The 22354-nt window shown below is 42.3% G+C and overlaps 1 protein-coding gene and 1 pseudogene across 1 annotated transcript in view; both read left to right on the plus strand.

Moving 5' to 3' along the window:
• GPC3 (glypican 3) overlaps nucleotides 1–22354 on the plus strand; it is a 397932-nt gene that overhangs the window by 258249 nt on the left and 117329 nt on the right. Inside the window, exons 4-5 of the mRNA XM_044234977.1 lie at nucleotides 2711–2844; nucleotides 13619–13744. Of these exons, the coding sequence (XP_044090912.1) occupies nucleotides 2711–2844; nucleotides 13619–13744 (260 nt within the window). The remainder of the gene's footprint in view (nucleotides 1–2710; nucleotides 2845–13618; nucleotides 13745–22354) is intronic.
• On the plus strand, nucleotides 1411–1556 carry LOC122897853 (annotated as a pseudogene).

Consider the following 22354-nt stretch of genomic DNA (forward strand, 5'->3'; position numbering starts at 1 on the left):
TAGTGCCACATTGGGTGGCTTGGGAAGAAAGGTCACACTGGCTACATTCTCGTTTGTTCTTAACCTCCCTGCTTTTGCCTCAGCTGCACCCCCTTTCCAGTGGGTGGTTCCATGAGCGTTCGCCGGCTGTGTGGCAAGTAAACGTGTGTGTCTATGAACATAATTTTAGGATGCACAGTCTGCCCTCAGTTATTCATACCTGCCTTGCAAACTTTGGAAGTGACTGGAACCGAGCTCCCCAGTCCAGCCAGGCAGCCCCCTTACCTGAAGCACCATCAGTCCGGGTAAACTCAGAGAATACAGTTTTCTATATAAATCAATTCTTGTATTAGGAAAGAAAAATCTTTTTTGTTTGTTTGTTTTTCCCCAGTGGAGGTGAGGCCTCTACTGACTTTAGATTCTTCTTTTCTAATTCAAGAATTGATTTATATAGAAAACTTTCCAAAGCTATACAAACCAAATGCCACTTTTGCTTTTAGAAAGACATAGGTAGCTTTGTAAATGTCACCTGGGCCATCTTGAGAAATCCCGGAAACGGATGACCACACGCAGCCCGGGACCACAGGCATGCCAGACCTGATACTAGGAGTTCCCTTCAATTCATTTTAATTAATTTGCTTTTACTGAGTCCTTAACAGCATGCAAAATTCAGTCTGATTTCTGTGGAGGTACAGAAGATATAACCAAAGGTACCAAAGATATAACCTGTCTTCACTGGGTATTTCTAATATTTTTCTTTTTCTTTATTTTTTAAAAGATTTTATTTAGTTATTTGACAGAGATCACAAGTAGGCATAGAGGCAGGCAGAGAGGCAGGCAGAGAGAGAGGGGGAAGCAGGCTCCCTGCCAAGCAGAGAGCCTGACTCAGGGCTCGATCCCAGGACCCTGAGGTCCTGACCTGAGTCGAAGGCAGAGGCTTAACCCACTGAGCCACCCAGGCTCAGATTTTTTTTTTTCCTTAATGTATATTTTTCTTAATGTATACAATCTATATATTCACCTTGGCTATGTTGGCTGTGTTTTTGAGGACTGGGAGTTCCTTTAAAAAAAGAGAGTGTAAGCAACTGGTGATTAAGCATTGTCTTCTAGGGAGGTGTTATTGTATAAGCTTTGAAGTCAGACAGTGAATCAACGGTATATTTGCCACAGGCAACACTTAACCTCCTCTAACCTCAGTTTCTTCACCTCTAAAATGGGGATGATAACATTTAGCTTAGTGTCTGACATAAGGGAGACATGTTAATACATCTTTATGTAGAAGTTCATTTTAGGCTTGTGTCTGAAAGCTCAAAAATAGAAATCTACAAATAATTGAACCAGATCACTTAGAATTGAGATAAGAAAGCTGATGCCATCTTTTGATCATTGCCATATGACTGTTAAGAGTACTAAGCTTTAGAGGGAGGCATCCGGCAACTAGTTTCGAATGAGCAAGTGAGTATCAGGAAGGAAGGGGGGGCCCAGTGTGCCATAGCTGCAAACAGTAGCGTCCTCGGTAGTGGAGTTCTTATGAGTGTTGATTGTCTGGGTTGCCCTAAGGGACCCTGGAGACAGCCCTTTTGGTGGATGCTGGGTCTGACCTCATGGCTATCTCCAATTTAGGCTGCAGACAGGTATGTGGGGTGCCTTTGGGAAGCCCCAGGGCACAGTAGCCAGGGTCCACATTGATCAAGTCATCATGTCCATCTGTACCAAGCTGCAGAACAAGGAGCTTGTGATTGAGGCCCTATGCAGGGCCAAGTTCAAGTTCCCTGGCCGCCCGAAGATCCACACCTCCAAGAAGTGGGGCTTTACTAAGTTCAATGCGGATGAATTTGAAGACATGGTGACTGAAGAGTGGCTTATCCCAGATGGCTGTTGGGTCAAATACATCCCTAACCGTGGGCCCTTGGACAAATGGAGACCTCTGCCCTCATGAGAACCTTGGCACTACCCCCTTCCCGTCATATTCATGCCCACCAATAAATCCAACTTCCTGTCAAAAAAAAAAAGAGAGAGAGAGAAAGAAAGGAAGGAAGGAACAAAAGAGGAAGAATGGGCAGAGGGAAGGGAAGAGCAAGGGAGGAGAGAAGGTAGGCTTTCTTGAGCACCTGTGTTCTTTAGTACTCTTGGTCCTGGTCTTGTTCAATGATACGGGATTCACAGCTGATCACACTGGCTATGGATTAGTTGGTTTGCCTTCTTCCTTCCCTTGGGCTTTTTTACGAGAGTCAGATGCACCATCACACTGACATTCTTCAGCATACGCAACCCTGGGTCTTCGAACCAAACTCCCCGCATGGAAGGCTGCTCTGTTAACAGGTGCTACACATCTGTCACCTCTCTTCATCTCCGCTCCACTACTTTCTAAACTTTGTAATTCCTATTTTTGAACTTCTACATTCTTATAAATACTAAGGGCCGTGGAGAGGTATCAATAGCCTAAGTCTTGTATAGAAAGTCCTCTCAAATGTGCAGAAAGAAAAAGCATTTTTCATCTTAGGAAACCTTGAATAGGTTGGGCTCAAGTCTCCACTGCCACAGTCTTCAGCCTGCTTTTCCACAGATGGCTCTTTACCTGAAAAGCGTAGCACCTTTTTCGGACTCCAGTAATAGCTTCGTTCTGCTCTTTAAAAAGAAATTGGGGAAGAAATTGAAGTGCATTTCAGAATTTGTTTCTACTATCATATCTGTGAAAGTATCATATAATTATATTGCATTTCTTTTTCAGATTGGCAAGTTATGTGCCCATTCTCAACAACGCCAGTATAGATCTGCTTATTATCCTGAAGATCTGTTTATTGACAAGAAGGTATTAAAAGTTGCTCATGTAGAACATGAAGAAACCTTATCCAGCCGAAGGAGGTAAGGGGGTTCTTTTTTTTTTCCCTCTGTTTCAGCATACAATTAACAATTGTGTTGTAAGGTGAAAAACTTTTGGAGTGAAGCTTCTTAAATACACATTATTTTGTTCTTTTGAGTAGAGTTTGATTAATTAATTCTACCATTTGTAAATGCTAAGGAAAAAAGATAACACATTATATCTAAGCCATATTTAAATGTAAAGTTACCCTATGTAAATATCCAGCACAGCACTCCCTGAACAGGGAGTCCGATGTGGGGCTTGATCCCAGGTCCCTGGGATCATGACCTGAGCCAAAGGCAGCCACTTAACGACTGAGCCACCCAGGTGCCCCCAAGATATTTGTTGATTAAACAAAACGTTTTCTGCTTATGATCTGGTCTCACAATTTTATGGCTTCGCTTGTAGTTTTCCCATTATTACCAGTGAGTCAAGGTCAAGTTCACCAGAAAGAAACTGGCAAGACACACTCATGTGCATAAACATACCGCACATTCTGTACACTCTTGTCAGTATACAAAATGAAGGATTCAGTTTCTGTTTCTTAAGACAGCAGTCAAGGGACTAAATCAAAGTTTGTTTCTGATTCTCTTCTTTCCTCCTCACCTCATCCAGATGACCTTTTTCCCTGTTCTAGCTTCATGGTTACAAATAAGGGGTGGCCACTGGATGGGAATCCCAACCCAGGTCTAGGAGAGGTGCCTTCCCAAAAGGACTGCACATGTCCCCAAGCCTGCCACTGGCTCAAAGAATAGCCAGACATGAGCTCTGCTTCCTGATGACTGGCCTGCAGATGGAAAATTAAGAGATGAAATCAGCAACATCTCAGACGTAGGCTAAATGAAGCCATTCATATCCATTTACTACAGGAGGTTTTAAAGTGATAACTCTTAGTCATCACTATGACATCACAAACTCTTAGTTTGGAGTGAGAGAAGGCAGTAAGGCTGCATGAGAGATAGTCCTCCAAAGAAGCATTTCAGGAAGTCCCATGTTCTCTTTTGTTGACTTCCAACCAAATGGATGTCTAGTTTCCCTGTAGCAATAGTTTTAAAGTGTGACTCAGAGACCCAGGAAGTCACAGAAACTCTTTCCAGGGAGTCTGAGATGCTCCTTTTGCTAACTACTTATCCATGTGAACCTGGGTTTTGTTTATATACTTTAACCAAAACAACACATTGCAGCAGATTGAATGCAGAAGCCAATGGGAGAATTCAGCTTTCTCCTATTAAGCCAGGCTAAACATATTTTGTAAAAAAGACAAAACCAATATCAGTTTCTCACTATTTTTTTCATAAAAATAGTACTTATGTTAACACATAATGGCTCATTGTTCGTTTCAGATAAATAAATAAATAAATATTTCCCCTCTGAGCTTCACTTTCTAAAGCGTAAGTATCTAAAAATATATATCGAACCAACAAAAGCTCTTTGGGGCCCTCCATCATTTTTAGGAGTATAGAGGGGTTGTATTCGTTATCCAGTGCTACATAACAAATTTCCCCAAAACATAGTGATTTAGAACAACTAACATTTATTATCACAGTTTCTGGCAGGAATTCAAGAACAGCTTGGCTGGGTGGTCATCAGTTTGGTCCGTTTCTGGGGCTATAGTCATAGGAAGTGTAGATCTACTTTCCATGTGGCTCACTTAGCACGCCAGTGCTGGTTGTTGAAAGGAGGCCTCAGTCCCTCACCGCATGAACCTCGTGAGTGACCCCGCAACATAGCTGCTGGCTTCCCCAGAATACAAGATCCATGGATGAGCAAGCAGCAAGCTGTATTGTCTTTTCCGACCTAGTCTGGGAAGTGACGTACTGTCAAGTCTGGTATCTGTTTGTTAGAAGTGAGTTCCCAGTTCTAGTCCACACCCAAGGGGAGGGAAATTAAACTCCACCTCTTGAAGGAAGGAGTATCAAAGAATTTGTGGACAAATTTACAAACCACCACAGGGGTCCTGGCACCGAAATATTTGAGAACCATTTCCTTATAGCATAGGGGAGTTGTAGGAAGTTTTTTTCATTCTGGGAAGACAAAATTTGGTCATTTCTCCAAACCTTCTTTAACCTTTGACTTTCCTTTGTCTGTTGTTCTCAATTGCTTTCACACTTTGCCCAGACCACCTGAGAAATTAACCTCAGTCATTGATCTTTAACTAGGGGAAACCCCTTGCGTATTGTACTAAAGTGAATAAATTATATTTATATTGTATTATTACAATATATAATATATCATATTACATATCAATATCACAATTAATGAAGAATCAATATCTTATACAATTGTTTTTATTAATTTATTATTTTATATAATTATATATTTATAATTATATTATTTATAAATAACCTATAAAAATAAAAAATCAATGTATTGTATTATATTATACTACATAATTATTCATTTAAAATTAATAAGAGGGCATCTGGCTGGCTCAGTCAGCAAAGCAAGTAATTCTTGATCTTGGGATTGTTAAGTTTGAGCCCCACATTGGATATAGAGATTACTTAAAAATAAAATCTTAAAAAAATGTTTAAATAAAATTAACAAAAGGAATGTTTAAATTATAAATTACATTTATATGTTATAAATGTAATATATTTGTATAACATTATACAGTAATATGTATTTTTTTATATATTGCTTTATTCAACTCAACAGACACTTAGGAGATACCTGTCATGGGCCAGAATGTGTACTGGGCATCAAAACTCAAGACAGAGCAGTCTAATGTGGAAATAGACTTAAATGCAAATACTTCCAAAATAGTTTCATAAGTGCAAAGGAGTGTCCAGAGTCTATCCCTAGAGGCAGCCTGCAGGAAAAGTGAGAGTCTCTGCCCAGGGAGATATAGTGGGCCTCCCTGGAGGAAGTGGTATATGAATCAGTCACAGCATCATATGCAGAGCTTGTTCAAATGAAACACACCGGCCCAGTCCCATTTTGAGACAACCCTGCCAACCTACACACATTTATGAGTAAGTAGGAGGTGCTACTTGATCAAGGGTCTGCTGCCATGGCTTCTGTCTGGGGTTCTCGTGGGACCCATTCCCTACTGTCCTACTGAGGAGGGCTCTATGGGGTCGATTCCTCCACAGAAAAATGAAATGGATGAATGGGTTCTTGGCCGGGCACCCAGATTTGGCACTTTGTTTAGATCGCTTTCTGAACTTGTTGCTAAGCCCAAAAGAAAAGAAAAGATAGTAAGAAAAACTGTATAGCTTGCAGGCTTGATTAAGTGGTGGCCGGGCAAGGCTCGTTTGAGTGTTGGAAACACAGCCTGCCCCATGGTGCTTCTCATCTCTTGCAAACTAGAGCCAGAACAACAGGAGAGTGTCTGATTTCCTTTAGCTCCCTCCAGTAGGCATTGTAAATCCTTTTAGGGAGAGGGGAGACTCAGGGATTAAGATCATCTCTGGCCCATGCCCTGGCCCCTGCAATCTCATGTTATTAGGAAGGTTTGGTTTGACGGAGGGTTAGTACCTCTATAAATTTCTCGGTATGTTCTGCACAGCCTTTCACACTGTCCAGAAAAATCTATGTGCCTCCGACACCCCTCACATCGTTGCCCAAGCTCCATCCTCCTCGGGTAAAAATATGATAATTGCAAAGGAACCCTATTGTAGCTTTCCCTCCCTGGAGGTTGGGAGCAAACTGTCTGAATCTGATTATGAGTTGAAAAGCCCTTTCCTTATTAAAATAACAACACACAAAGAAATGCAGGATTCCTTTGGTAGCATTCAGAAGTCATCTGTTTGTTTTGTCTGCCCCCAACTGGGTAGTTTGCAACACACAACTAATCTTAGAAATAGCTTAGTTCAATTTAAAGGCGATTTAATACTCAACCGGTGGCCTGCCTATGGGATTCAGTGTTCCGTTAAGGTAGAAATATTGAAAATATCTGTCATCGGGTTTAAAACAGGGTAGGACAAGATGCACAAGTAAGCAGCTAGGAGAGAAGCGATGTGATTTCCGTAACCCTTGCCAGCCCTGGTATCTTCGGGTCTTCTCCCTCTCCCTCCTGTGGCCTCCTGAATGTCTCCTTCACCCCTTCCCATATGATGCCGTTTACCTTGTCATCCGCGCATCCCCCTGAAGTTTGGTGGAGTGCGTGAGCACTGCCTGTCCTTTCTCTAAGCGCCCCCATCTCAGTGGAATAGTCCATCCTGGCCCACCAGCTAATGTTGTGAGAAAGGGGCACAGTCCCTCCAGCCCGGTGAAACTACATCTGTGTAAGCCACCCTTCCCCTTCCCGCACTGCCTCTCCCCCCGTCCCCCTCTGACTTGGTCTAAAGGGGCAATGAATTGGGTGGCACTAGTAAATGACCTAGAAAGAAAAGAACAAAAGCCAATCTCAGCTCCCTGGTCCAAAATCAATGCTCACTCCCACTCCCTGTCAGACTGCTGCTCTGGTTTGGCTAGGCAGCTTTGTAAGCTCAGTGGTGCTTTCCACCCTCTGAACAAAACAACAAAGTATGTCCAGAGTGAATCAACGAGTTTCGGGCCTGGTACAAGTCATTCTGCCCTAAATAGGACTCTACTTCTTTCACCATTTGTCAACACCATCTATATGCTAAGCATTGTGTACGGATTAGGCTCTGATGAATAGGAGGGCCTCCGAGCCTGGTTAGGGGGAGACACACACAAATAAATAATTTTCAAATGCCAAGGGCAAGTGTCCCCGCAGAGCTGTATCCGAAACGGTGGTGGCTCCATGGGCTGGGGAAGGTAGCCGTTCTCCTGCGAAAGTCAAGAAAGGCTTCTTGGAGAAGGTAAACTCTGGAGCCTGGCCTTGGCGGAAGATGAGAAATTCAACAGATGGACAAGGGAAGAGAAGGTCTTCCAGGCAAAGGGAACTGCATGAGAAAAAAGTACAGGCTAATCTCTGGAATGGCAGAAAATTTGTGTTTAGGGTCAGATGGTGCAAATTTCTCTACTGCTGAATTAAACCTGCTCCTGCATTGTTCTCATTATAATTATTTTAGCTTATTCGCTTTTCTGGGTTTTCCGTTATTTTTTTTTTTAAAGTAATGAGCTCCTGTTACTTTATATTAAGAAAAAAAAAAAAGAACCTTAATGATAAAGGAGAAAAGTTCAGGATCTGCAGTTGGGGATGAAAGGCTGTTTTTACTTGTGGTGCTTTCCAATTAGTGCCGCTTTGATGCTTGCCCAAGCAAATCACTGCGAGAAAGCCAAGGGAATCCCCTCCCCCACCACCCGGGAAGGAGACGCTCCTCTTGAGGACGGTGGGAGCCCTCCAGGGGAGATCACATGCACCCAGCCTCAATATTTCAAAATGGCTCGTGCATGCAAAAGGTCCCTGTCCTTTAGTTCCACATTTAACACATTGAATAGAAAGCTCTATGAAGGGGCGCCTGGGTGGCTCAGTGGGTTAAAGCCTCTGCCTTCGGCTCAGGTTATGATCCCAGGGTTCTGGGATGGAGCCCCCGCATCGGGCTCTCTGCTCAGCAGGGAGCCTGCTTCCTCCTCTCTCTGCGTGCCTCTCTGCCTCCTTGTGATCTCTGTCTGTCAAATAAATAAAATCTTAAAAAAAAAAAAAAAGCTCTATGAAGAGACTTTTTTTTTTTTCCTGAGCTGACTACTATAAGCAAGTATTGGGTTTGACCTAAGTGAGAGCCCTAGGCTCCATTATTTACATGCCAAGTGGTATGTTTGGCATGCACGTATTAGAATAAAGTGGAATTGGAATCAAGGAACATTCCCTTCAATCAGATTGTTTTTCCCATCCCATGCAACTAATTGTCCGAAAGTTCTATTTTTTTTTTTCCTAGAGACAATTCCGTTGAGCTGACTGCCTTAGTGCATGGGTGGAGGTTCTTTTGTTGTCTGTCATGGGCTACTAGCGCAAAGAGAAGAAATCTGGCCTGAGTCCTACGTGGGTAATTAATATGTCACCTAATTTCGCTTCAGGTATCTTTCTTTAAAGAGAGAAATAGAAATATTCGCCTTGCCTCCTTTTGAGATTATAAGCAGAAGGATAGGAGACCTTATTTAAGGAAAGATAATAAAAGCGAAAGACCCTCCTTTCCTAGAAGGAGTTTAGGAGGAGGGACAAAGCAGAGGGGAAATGAGAGAGGCCCACTCAACTCGGTAGGAGGTAAACTGCTCCTGTCACACTCTGTTGCTCTCCGCCTGTGGTGTCAGAGGACACTATCACCTGTTGTCGCTCTCTTTTTGAAAAGCTCATTAACTCTTTCTTCTAAGAGAATTAGGCTTTCTTCTAGCCTGCAGAATAGTATGTCTGGATTTATTTTCCAAAAAAATCCAACTTTCTCTTGGGAGACCAAGAGCTAGTTTCCCTCCCACCATCTATGGAAGGTTCTGAGGGAAGGAATGGCTGGTCCTGTAGTGCCAGTTTGTGGATGGTCTCACCCCTGGAGGCCCCGAGAGTTCTTTGAGAACCTGCATTCGCTTCGTTATTCTCAGGTGCTTTTCTAATCAAACGCACCATGGATTCTAATATGAATAACGTACACAACCAAAAAGAACTCCGTGAACTTGCCTATCAAGGATAAGTTTTAGAGGAATAGACATAAAAAGCCTACTGGAGAGACAAGTCTAGAAGGAAATATGTCCAAATATCCACAGTGATCATCTGGCCAGTAGGACTATGAATACAATTTTTTTTCCCCTTTCTACCTTTCTGTATTTTCTAAATTCTCCACAGTGAGCATATGTTTCTTTTATAATGAGAAAGAAAACCAACAGGCTTTATTATAAAGGATGAAGGAAGAAATAGATTTTTTTAAAATATTTTTTTATTTGGCAGAGAGAGAGAGATCACAAGTAGGTGGGGGGTGGGGAGAGTAGGCTCCCCGCCGATCAGAGAGCTTGATGCAGGGCTCGATCCCAGGACCCTGAGATCATGACCTGAGCCAAAGGCAGAGGGTTAGCCCACTGAGCCACCCAGGTGTCCCAGGAAGAAATAGATTTTAATCATTGTTTGCAGCTCTTGGAAATTTCTTGACTCCCTCCTCGCCCATGCTTTTAGTTCACGCCGAGCCACATCTCTGGTCCTCTTGACTGTCTCTGCCCATTGCTCCAAGGGACACCCCTCTGCCTAGTAGACAAGCCTCTCTTCCTCTCAGCCCTTCTTTACCCTTTCTTGGGGTTATATCTCAATAAAGCTGGTCTAACATACCTTTCATCCATTTGAAGTATATAATTCAAGTGTTCTTAATATAGTCACGGGGTTGGGCAACCATCGCCAACATCAATTTTAGAACATTTTCATCGCCTCAAAAGACGTCCCATGCCCTTTAGCTATCATTCCACAGCCCTCCTCTCCACCCCCCAAGCCCGAAGCAACCACTAATCTGCCTTTTGTCCCTATAGATTTTCCTATTCTGGACATTTCACATAAATGGAATCATACAATCTGTGGTCTTCTATGATGGGCTTCTTTCACTTAGCATAATGTTTTCAAGGTTCACCCATGATGCAACATGTCTGAATACTCTATTCCTATGTAAGGCCAAGTAATACTCCATTGTATGGACTGTATATTTGTTTATCCCTTCATCAGTTGATGGACACCCGTCTGGTCCCACCTTTTGGCTGTTGTTAATAGCACTGCCAAGAGCATGCATATACATGTACTTCTTTGAGTACTCATTTGTGATTCTTTAGGGTATATACCTAGGAGCGGAATTGCTGCACCACATGGTAACATCTATACTTGACTTTGTAAGGAGCCTCCAAACTGTTTTCCACAGCAGCTGCACCATTTTGCATTCCCACCAACAATGTGAAGGCTCCACTTTCTCCACATCATCAGCAACACTTGTTGTTGTCTATTTTATTTTATTTTATGGACTTTTTTTTTTATTATAGCCATCCTCATGGGTGTGAAGTAGCATCTCACTGTGGTTTTGATCTGCATTTCCCTGATGACTAATTGACATTTAACTGGACTTCATCTCGGCTCTCCACATCTGGTTCTTACACACGAATCCCTTTGAAGGCCACCACTGTCCCACCAGGCAAAGACCATTCATACTGCTTACCAGATTAGCCCAGGGGGTTACCCAGCCCACTAGCTAGCTAGTCTTTGAAAAAAAAAATGCCAGGGTAAATATGTAGGGAAAGAACATGGTTATGCTTATTAATACCCACCTCAAACAACGAAGGATTTATGCATCTTGCACGTAGAAAATAGTTACCTGGAACTTGAAAAATATCTTAATTTTCTTGCATACTATCTGAAATATACTGCATTTTCATTAAATATTCATATTCTACTGGCTTATAATAATGGTAATATTGACCATGATTGATGTTATGGGGAGATTACTTTGTGCCAGGAACTATGCTCAACACTTTACAGGCATTGTCTCAGTCATCACAGCAACCGATCATTAGCTTCATTTTAAAGTCAGGGAAACTTAAGGCTTCACCACCAAGTAAGGAAGGAAGTAGCTGGCATTTGACACTTATGTGGGTCAGACTCCAAAATCAGTGCTCTTACCTACTACTCCTAACAGGTTTTCAGGGGCTGTTCTGAGACTCCAACCATCATTACAGCATGCTTGCTAAATGAAACTGTGTTCTGAATTCAAAACAATTCATCCAGCAGCAAGTTTTTCAAACACAATCTCTTCCTAGGGCCATCCTATATGTCCTCTGGCAGTAATGAGTACTCTGTGACATGGGATGGCCTTTTATGTCCCCAAGTTACCTTGCTCAAATTTCAAAGAGATTCCCCTGAGTTCTAGAATTTGATGACCCAGATTGTGTTCGCATTATTCACATTCTTTGCGGTTTTCTTAGACATTTAACTTGACCCCACCAAGTAATATCCTTCCATGCTAAAGCGGGAGGTCTTGTGTTTACGGCAGCCCCTCATCCCCCAGATGTTTAGACGGACCCTCTCTGAATCTTCTCCAGCTTGCCAGTGATCTTTCTGATCAGCTCAGAAATCTGCAAAGGTTCAGGGGCTGGGAGAAGTTCAGAGTGTTTTTTTGTTTTTTGTTTTTTGTTTTGGTTTTTGTTTCTTTTAACTTCTAGGGAAGTAAGATTGGAAAGCTTTGCCATGAGTTCAATTTTTCTTGCCATGTGCTTATCTTAGAGAGAGTTCAGAGGTAGGAGGAGGCCTAAGGGAAGCTCTTTCATTAAAGAGCAGGCCATCGCCTCCCATAGACTAATGGCCATATTCCATTTCCTCATGGAGTGGGGAGAATTACTCAGCCTCAGCCTTTACTCTTTTGGTTTCCACTCTGGGGAACTGTATTATTACCTTGTAAAACAGAACATCTCTCCTATTAGCGTTAATTGAACCCATCTTTTTCCTGTTAGAAACTATAATGTTGACTTTTATTTTCAGAGCCCTGGATGGAACCTTTTCACTTTGGAGGTTGACAGAGCTCAGCCACCAGTAGTAGGCTGTGAGGGGGTTTGAGCATAGCAGGAAGCAACTGCTGGCGTATTGGGGGTTATATATAGCCCAATAACCTGTTTTGAGTTGTTCTGTCCATCACCCTGGCTTTACTGTGACCTGAGTCTTTGTGAAAATGTGCTGAGTATTCTAAGTGCTCTCCCTCTTCTAAATCATAATTGAAATGAATTGTTTGATGGTAATAAAGCGGAAAAATGCAAGAAAATAATTTCCACCAGCCTTTCTTTTTTGGCCAGATCTGAAAACAACCCCCAGAGGCCTGTATTATCAGGCTAGTCCATTCTTCGCCTGGAGACAGTATTGAATAATTACTCCACTGCCAGCAAATTCCCTGGCCGAAGTTTCCAAAAACTTAGTAGAGACTTAAGATAGACTTGGTTATGAAGAACACTTTAACTTGTTTCTACCAAGAACATTGCTTGAGAAAAATAAAGAGTATTTTATTTGTTTGTTTACCATTGGACATCTGTTGTATAGATAATTTAATATTTCTTTATAAGCATATCCACTCCTCTCCAGTCTATAGGGTCTTATTTTGTGTGTCCATGTACAGCTGAAAAAAGATAATACGCCAGAAATTTTGCTGGGTATTTATGTGTGTGTGTGTTTATACCTATTTGCATATATAATATACTTGCTCTCTTCTTCCTTCTCTCTCTCTCTCTCTCTCTCTTGCTCTCGCTCTCTCCCCACCCCACATATTTGTCTTGTAGCATAAAAGCCCAAGCAAATAAATAGCAAAATATACTAGGATCCACTCCCTCTTGTCTCCCCCCCACCCCCTCCATAGTTATCACAATATACAGACAAAGAACAAAGAAACCTTCCTCCTCTGGCAGATATGAGTTTCTCTGACTATATTCTCAGGAGAATTTCATAGAACGTCTACTGCTCTGAGCACCCTGTAATTCTGATCTGCAACTATTAGCCCGAGCCTATATGGAAAGGGGCCATCTCTAGGGTAATAGCATTGTAAATTACAATCAATGCACTCAATTACACCCAGAAACCAAAGATATGTAGTGCTCCAGCGTGCCTTGTAATCAGCACCTTTGAGAATGGAGGTAACAGCATTCTGAACAAAAAATGGAAGCCGAACACGTAAGAAAATGAATATTGGAATTAAATCATCCTTCTGATAGGAGCAGTACCTTATATGGCAAGCAACTTTTTTTTTCCTAATATCATTTTATTGATTTAAAAAAAAAACTAAATTGTGGCCTTGTAACCAAGAATATCTTAAAATCATTTATGGCTCTATTCAGCCTGGCAGAGCCTTTCTGTCATGCTGATAAGGAAATTAAACTTTCCTCATACTGGGTTTACTTGCCTCTTATGCGCAGATGCTTTCTCTTTTCTTTCAGGGAACTAATTCAGAAGTTGAAGTCTTTCATCAGCTTCTATAATGCTTTGCCTGGCTATGTCTGCAGCCACAGCCCCGTGGCTGAAAACGACACTCTTTGCTGGAACGGACAAGAACTCGTGGAGAGGTAATCTTTTTTTGAATGTTAAATATAACAGTGTTTGCGAAATATTCATCATATGTCCATCTCGAGATTGGTTATGTCTTCTCTCTGCCTTCATTAACTTCACAAGAAACATTCTAGAAAAAGCATACATGTGAGCATTTGTGACACACCCTTAGAGAATTTACAGACTTTGAAACACGTAGAGTACTGTGTATTCAGGGACATTTTACCAGGTGTACAGCATCAAACAGCAGCCCCCCCCCTTTTTTGTCTTTGGCTTCTTCCATTTCCCCTTTATGTGGACCCTTATTTATTTATTGGTTTGAAGAAATCATATACACACTAATCGTTATCGTTTAGTGAGAGTTAACTATGTATGAAGCACCGTGCCAAGTGCTTGTCCGTATTAACTCTCTTTATCCTTACACCAAACCTCAGAGGTAAATGCCACTATTTTCCCCTATTTTATAGATGGAGGACAGAAGGATGTACCATTTCACTGAGTGATGTTGCTGAGATGGTTGATCATTGAGTGTTAGTGTAAATGTTGTTGCCAACATTTGTTATCTGTGAAGAATTTGCTCACCACTGGAAAGGAAATAATATATATTCATTTATTCAGTAAATATTTACTGAGCACCTTCTAAGCACCAGTCATTCTAGTGGGCTAATGCCACTCCTGACCTCCATTGCTTCCCATGTGTAAGGAATAGTTTGGGATTAAGGGATGAAATCAGGAAGGTAGAATGCTTAGAAAACCACGGGAAACTATTTGTCCAAGTGGTAGCATCTTGTCGAGGAGAGTATAGAAGATGCTTGAACTCGCATTCTGAATCTTTTACTAATGAGTTGCTTAACCTGGGGCAAGCGACTTAATCTCTCTGGGCCATGGTTTCCCCATCTAAAAACTGAGATGGTTGGATTAGAACCTTCTAGCTCTGGCAGGCTGTGGGGGTTTTTTACTTACCAGTTCATTCATTCATACGTTCATTCATTCATACATTCATTCATATATTTATGTTTTGAGATACTATGGGTTAGGCACCAAGGGATATGAGTTAACCTAACCCTGGTTAGGTACCAGGGATATGAGGCTGAAGGCAGGAAGTTACCTGCTTGGAGGAGTTTACAATCTAGTGGGAACCAGCATCAGGGCATGGGATAATTAGTCGTAATGCTAAATGGAATGAATTAGCAATATAATAAAATGGGCTAGAGGAAAGCTTTGGAGCCAGATGAACCTGGGTTTGCTTCTCAGTCTTGCTACTTACGGCGTGGTGCATTGTTGAGTGGGTCACTCAACTTAGGAAGTCCCAAGGCCCTCTTCCGTAAGGAAAGGCATCTCACAGGGTTGTTGTCACTGTTAGGTGAGGTCATAAGTGTCAAGTCCATAGCAGACTGGCCTATACCAGAAGCTCAGTTCACATTCCTCCTCTTCCTTCTCCTTTCTCCCTTCCCCCTCAATCCCTCCTCTTCCCTGCACAAGGCAAAACACATGCCTGAAAACAGCTTGTTTCTCAACTAAACTGTTTTTACTGACCTGGGACAGTGAGAATGAGGTGCTAATGGGATGAGACATTGAACTTGCACGGAGATAGACTTCCCTCCAGCAAATGTGAATCAGGCTATGGGGATTAATGGCCCCCATGTATCTACTCTACTCTGGAGAAATAGTATATATTTATTATCCTCAAAGCTCATCAGGATCTAAGTAGAATCATGAAAATGTACTTAACTATTATGACCCATTTTTTTTTAATTGTCAGAAAAAAGCAGTCAGTGTTTGGCTTTATCAAAAGCAGATGCTGTAAAACAGGTATAAACAATATAATCCTTGAAAAAGAAAATGCCCACAGGTCAAATATGTGGTTCTTGCATACGCTTCAAGAGAAACCATTGAAGTAACTTACGCACTGGGATGTTAATATTGTAAAAAATGAACAATTCCCGAAAACTAATTTGTTTTAAGCAGCATATCTCCTAACCGTGGTCTGTTCTTAAAGAGGAAACGTTAGTTAGTGATATATTTATTTGCTAATGTATTCATTCATTTCTTTATTCACTTAACAAGTATTTGAGCACCTACTACATTTCAAGTGTCAATATGGGTTTCTTTATTGTTGTGATTATTTAAGGCAAATGTTGGAATCCTGTTGGATATAATCAGATGATCCAATTTTAATTTATTCAAAAAAATTTCCCAGGCCTGTGTTTTTTGAATTAGCGGGATTTTAAAAATCAAATTTGGCGAATATAAACTACTTCATGCCTGGTATGCTTTCTTGAAGGATTTTGCTCGAGAACCAATAAAGTCCTCCCCTATCAAATGGTGGAATCCCAAGCCTCCTAAATTTGAATGAGTCTAAAAATTAGCCAAATACACTTTTGCACCATTAAAATAATTCTGTTAACTGAAGTTTTTTGGTTTAATTTGCTGGTTTTAAATATTTCAGGGTATCAAACAAAATAATAAAACAAATGGTATAGTATAGAGAAAAGAGGTTATTTCAAATCCATTATTTATATTTCTGAACAATCTATTGTTTCAAAACAATTTTTATTGTTGACATGTGCTATCCAGGGAGGGAGTGAGATGGAGGGGAGGGAGGGAGAGAGGGATGGAAGAAAGGAAGGAAATCAAACATATCTGTAGACAGTGTAAGGGAACTATAAGCCAGGAAGTGACTCTTCCTTGGGTAGTAACCTCAGGTTATAATTAACCTACACTTAAATTACTGACCTAATGCAATGATGGGACTAGGAAATAGTGTCAAACTAGATTTTTTTTTAAATTACTCAGGAATATACATTTAATCATAGGATGTTCTGTAGCCCATGGACATTAATAAAGATTAGCTTCACACTGCACATCTCATCTATAGTGAAACCTCTTTCCAGAGCTTTCCATTGAATTTCTCATTTCATTCAGTCTTAAATAACAGTTGCCACTTCACACTGTCCAATCAGTTGTAACCTTGTTATCTTCACAGATTGGGTTTGTATTCTTTTCAAAGTATTTTACTTTTAGTCAAGAAAACTTATGAAAATCAAGGATCCTGAGAGGAAATGAAACATATCAGTGGAGACACCCGATTAAAAGGAAAATATCGATGCTAAGGAAACTATGGATCAATATCCATGGCAGCTGGGGCATCAGAACCATGTGCACCCTCCTTCTGTGAATGTCCATACAGACACTCAACTTTCCAGGAGCTCGACAAGTCACTATCTCTCTAAATAGGGCTATGTTTCACATCCATTCAATTGTTAGCGGTTATGAAACCAATCAATTGAAATATGAAAGAAGAGAATGTTTTCACAGATCTAGTCCGAGGGAGTACCATGGAAGCCTGTCATTTATCCTTCCCACCACAACCCTCCCCATCTCCCCATCTTGGCTTGAGATAAAGATTGGCTCCAGGATTTAGCTGAGAAATCTTGGAATTAGCAAACTTGGCTTGTGCGATGTACACTCTTCTGAGCTACCATGGATCCTACAGGCAAAGATTTCCTGCAGTTGCTAAAGGCGGAAGATTCTCCGTCTTTTGCCTTTGTGGAACTACAGAGAATTTCAGAGCATTTCTGAAAGCAAGAGAAACATAAAGGATCCCATGGGAGGAAGTTAACACTGGGCTTAACAACAAGTAACTGTGGGCTTTGCCTGCATTGGCGCTGAAAATACCTGTAGGAAGAGTGAGCAGCTTTTAGTAAATACATCCCCATACGCCTTCCTCATACCCCCTTTCGGGACTGTTAGGCCCAACTTCTAGATCACGGACTAAAATTTTTATTCTTCTTCTGGATAGTTTGATACCATCTGGAGGGCAAGCCCCATTTTACCATTGAATCAAGTTGATCTTTAAGTTAGTGTAACAGAAACTACTTTAATTGATACCTGTGCAAAAACTGCTAGTCAGAAAAGAGTGCTATCTCGTCTGGACATGGAGCGTCTAATAATTTAAGTTCATCCAACGAAGATGGAGCATGTCTTCTATATGTGGGGGCATAGTAAGAAGTAGAATCCAGTGCCTGCTTCTGCTGAGGAGTTTACAACTTAATGAGAAGAAAGGGAAAATTGTCAGCCAGTCTCTTTCCCCAGGAGTCCAGGGAGAGTTCCCTTCAGAGGCGTCAAAGCAGAGGCTCTACCCATCTCTGTGTGTGTTATTGACGTGAAATTCACATAAGAGGAACCATTCTGAGGTATACAATTTGGTGGTGACATTCTGTACATTTGCGATGTTGTATAATCACCACCTCGGTCTGGTTTTAAGACATTTGCATTGCTCCAGAAAGAGAGCTTGTACTCATTAGCAGTCACCCCCCACTCCCTGCCTCCCTTAGCCCCTGACACCCAACTGTCCGCTTTCCGTCTCTATGGATTTACCTATGCTGGATGTCCCATACAAATAGAATCATTGACTTAGCATAATGTTTTTAAGGTTCATCCGAGTTGTAGCATGGATCAGTACTCTGTTCCTTTTTGTGGCCAAATAATATTTCATTTCATTGTCCAGATGTAGCACATGTTGTGTATCTACTTGTCAGTTTTATCCCCGCATTTATGTGACCCCTGAGCAACCACTGCTCTATCAGGCTCCACCCACCACCTCTGGATTCACTGTGGCTCATCCTTAAGGGTGAGGACGACAGGCAGCCAAACCTTCATGCTGCCAAGCCCCGACATCTTTGACCACCCCCTAAAGGCTAGCCTCTCCCTCACCTCTCCTGTTTTTTTTTTTTATATCCCTTTGCAATTCATCTTTTGAGTCTTTTTTCTCAGCCCTGTGTATGCAGTCAACCAGCCTCTCCTTCAATCAGCACACCTCCCGTACGGTTTGATGCTTCCCTAATGACTTTGCGGCTCCTTAGTTCTATATATACAAGCACTTATATTTTGCGGCATGACGTCTTCGTCCCCTTTGTGATTCAGTCCTGGCTGCTCCAGAATATTGCTGGTATCTTCTTGACAGTCCTACAAATTCACTTCTGCCCATAATGACTCAGTAGATCCATCTCGTGTTTTCTCAGGATGACTCTGGGACTCTCGGTGGCGCATGTGAGGCACCTGGCATTAGAGAAATAAACTCCCTGAGATCGGCAGGGAAAATTTCACTGAGGCAACTCCCCTCCCTCCTCTGTGGGCTCACCTCCCATTTCCCCCGAGAGATTATATATGCCCACGCCCACCCACCGTGAATTCTCCTTTATTTCCTCTGATCAAACAAGTCTTCCAGTGTTCATAACGCCTCTTCAGAATTTCTCTGCATAGTTGGAAAGGCAGAAGCAGGAATACACAAAGCAATTATCTTAGTTCTCAAGGGGTTTTGCTCTTGTCTCAAGACCTGTTGAATGTTGCAGAAAAGGAGGGTAAGGAGACTGTTTCTCTCTGTCTTCAGCTGGGTTGGGGGCATAGACCGTGGCGTATCAACCAGTGGTAATGAACGCACGATCCCCGAATACCCAATATCCGCCATAAGCAATATAATTCTAAAGATGAGAGCAACAAGGGGCACCCGGCTGGCTCAGTCAATGGAGCATGGAATTTCTGGTCTCAGGGTTGTGGGTTCGAGCCCCACATTGGGTGTAGAGATAACTTTGCAAAATAAATACATGAGTAATCTTAAAAATGAGAGCAACACAATGGTTTCTTCTGCCCCTGTAATCTAGAAAAGGTGAGGTTGTTTTCATGATGTACTTATTTTAAGAATGCTGTGTTTTGAGGACTTTGGTGGAGAGGGACCAATTCCTAGCACCAACAAGTTGTTCCTTGGTGTACAGAACAAAATGGGAAGAATTTCAGAGCCTTCACGCCGATGGCGAAGGAACGAGGTGAAGATAAGACCTATATGCCACAGTGTACACATGCACAGACAGTCACACAGATGCACACCCGCAGCTTACCACAATCACGTCCAAACAGGCGGCTAGTGATACAGAGCAGGCACTATCTGTACCTCTCAGGCTCTCTAGCTAGAGCAAGTTATTTGTTATTTGGGTTTTACTTGTCTGTTTTTGGCTTTATGTGGTGGTTTTTCTCCACATGGCTCAAGGCCGTGTACCTAGACCTTTATTTTTTGAACAAGATTTTATTTTTAAGTCATCTCTACACCCAACGTGGGGGGTGCACTCACAACCCAGAAATCAAGAGCTGCACGCTCCAATGACTCAGCCAGTCAGGCGGCCCCATACAACCTCAAATATGGGATAGCCCACAGAAGCACCAATGGGGAAGTTAATATATGAGGCAGAATACAGAGCCAAGAGGTCGGGGACACAGGAAAGAAAGTAAACAATGGATAATGCACACAATACTCAAAGCCTTGAGTTAGGTCCTAGAGTCTCTGGATTCTAAGTCTGTGTCGATACAAGCCAGACTAAAATCTTGCTGGGGCCAAGGCACAGTGGCTCTTCCTAGCAGCCCCTGTGGTGAGGGTTTGAGAGTTAGACCCTGAGGTACAGTCTTTCAGCATCCAAGGCTTTTCTTTTTGTGGCTCCTTCTCCCCTTGGCCACTAACCCAAGGGGGAGCTCTGCGGACAAAAGACTGGCAAGAATGGAGAAGGTTGATCTTACCAACGCCAAGTTCTGCAGTTCTTGCTGCTGTCAGACGTTGTTGGATTTCATTTCTGCTTCCGTTTTCCTGGAAGCAGGGACATGACACTTGATTCTTTCTGATGTGGGGAATTGTCATGTTGGCCTGAGTGCGCACCCTGGAATGAAGGTCCTGAAGCATCCTACTGCTTGCTGAGATGGTAGCTCACATCTCCCACCTTGCTTCACAGAAGTCACAACTGTTCACAGAGAGGCTTGCAAGGACAAATGGGTCCTATAGAAATGCCTTCATTTGGTATAGCATGAAATGTTGATGGTAGCTCAAGGTTTTTTTTAAATCCTGGTAAGGTGAGGGGCGCCTGGGTGGCTCAGTCAGTGATGCATCTGCCTTCGGCTCAGGTCATGGTCTCAGGGTCCTGGGATCGAGCCCTGTGTTGGGCTTCCTGCTAAGCAGGGGAATCTGCTTCTCCCCCTGCCCTTCCCTGCCATGCTTGTGCGCACATTCTCTCTCTCTCTTTCCCTTTCTCAAATAAATAAAAAAAAAATTTTTAAACCCTGGTAAGGTTCGAGACAGATACTTTTGGAGTGTACCCCCATCTACTAATCCCTTTAAGAGATTAGATTGGCATATTTTTCATCAGAGCTTTATGTCAAAAGTAGTGTTCGGTGACAGGTATTTTTCAGGACCTTCCATGGCAATATGTGACATTTATCCCTTAAGATTATGGTGTCGCATACAGCAGCTCTACCTTCAGAATTGAGTGAGGAAAAACCCAGCTCATCCTACTGACTGACAGCTTTGCATGGCATGCTGGATTTGGGATAGGCTGTCCTTTACTACCATCACATCTGAAATGGCAGGGGACGTTGTCATGGCCCAGTATTGGTGTCTGTCACCAGCTGGTGAAGGCGCAGGGCTTATTACTATGAACAAATTGTGTCCTACTAGTACTGATGCCGGCCCCTCCTGTGCTCAGTTGGACCATTTCATTATATGGAGAATGTTTGGGGGCCTTCAAGGCCGGTCTTGGAATATCTGTTCCTCAACAAGTACCCCCTCACAATGTCCCTCGAAATGTGATTCTGATGGTAGGTAAGGCTTGTCTCCTCTTAGGATCATGACTCAATACACCAGAGCTCTTTGAGCCTCGAAGGCTTGAGAGAGGTGTCCCCGAAGTACTATCATTGCTTTTAAGAAATTATTAACATACTAGAGTCTGTCTGCTCTTTCAATCTTATTTCCTCCTTCAGAGCAAGTGCGTTGATGGGTCAGAGACTGATTATATAGATGATGCCTGTCCTCAGAACCTTTCCTACCTCTTCTTTGGGAAAAGCCTTGGGGGTCTATGGTCTTCAGTGGAGAGGATCATAGTAAGAAGACCCTGAGGGGTCAGTAAACGTGACCCAGATGACTGGGGCATCTTGGGAAGAATATAGTCTTTAGAATGATACAGGTGGAGATTTCATTTATTTTTTTATTTAAATTTGATTAGTTAACATGTAGTGCATGATTAGTTTCAGAGGCAGAGTTCAGTAATTCATCAGTTGCATAGAACACCCAGTCCTCATCATACCCCGTGCCCTCCTTCATGCCCATCACCCAGTAATCCCATCCCCCCATCGCCCCTCCAGCAACCTTGTTTGTTTCCTAGAGTTAAGAGTCTCTTATGGTTTGTCTCCCTCTCTGATTTTGTCCTGTTTCATTGTTCCCTCCCTTCCCCTATGACCCTCTGTTTTGTTTCCTAAATTCCACATAAGTGAGATCATAGGATAATTGTCTTTCTCTGACTGACTTATTTTGCTCAACCTAACACCCTCTAGTTCCATCAGAGGGAGATTTTAATTTTGGTTCGGACACTGTGTGCTTCGGGCAGGTCATTGGACATCAGATTCTGTTACCAGGGACACCTGGGTGGCTCAGTGGGTTAGGCATCTACCTTCAGCTCAGGTCATGATCCCAGGGTGCTGGGATTGAGTCCTACATCAGGTTCCTTGATCAGCAGGAGCCTGCTTCTTCCTCTGCTTGTGCTCTCTCTTTCTCTCTCTCTCTCTCTCTCTCTCTCTGACAAATAAATTCAAAA

This window comes from Neovison vison, chromosome X (assembly GCF_020171115.1).
Source record: "Neovison vison isolate M4711 chromosome X, ASM_NN_V1, whole genome shotgun sequence".
Taxonomy (NCBI): domain Eukaryota; kingdom Metazoa; phylum Chordata; class Mammalia; order Carnivora; family Mustelidae; genus Neogale; species Neogale vison.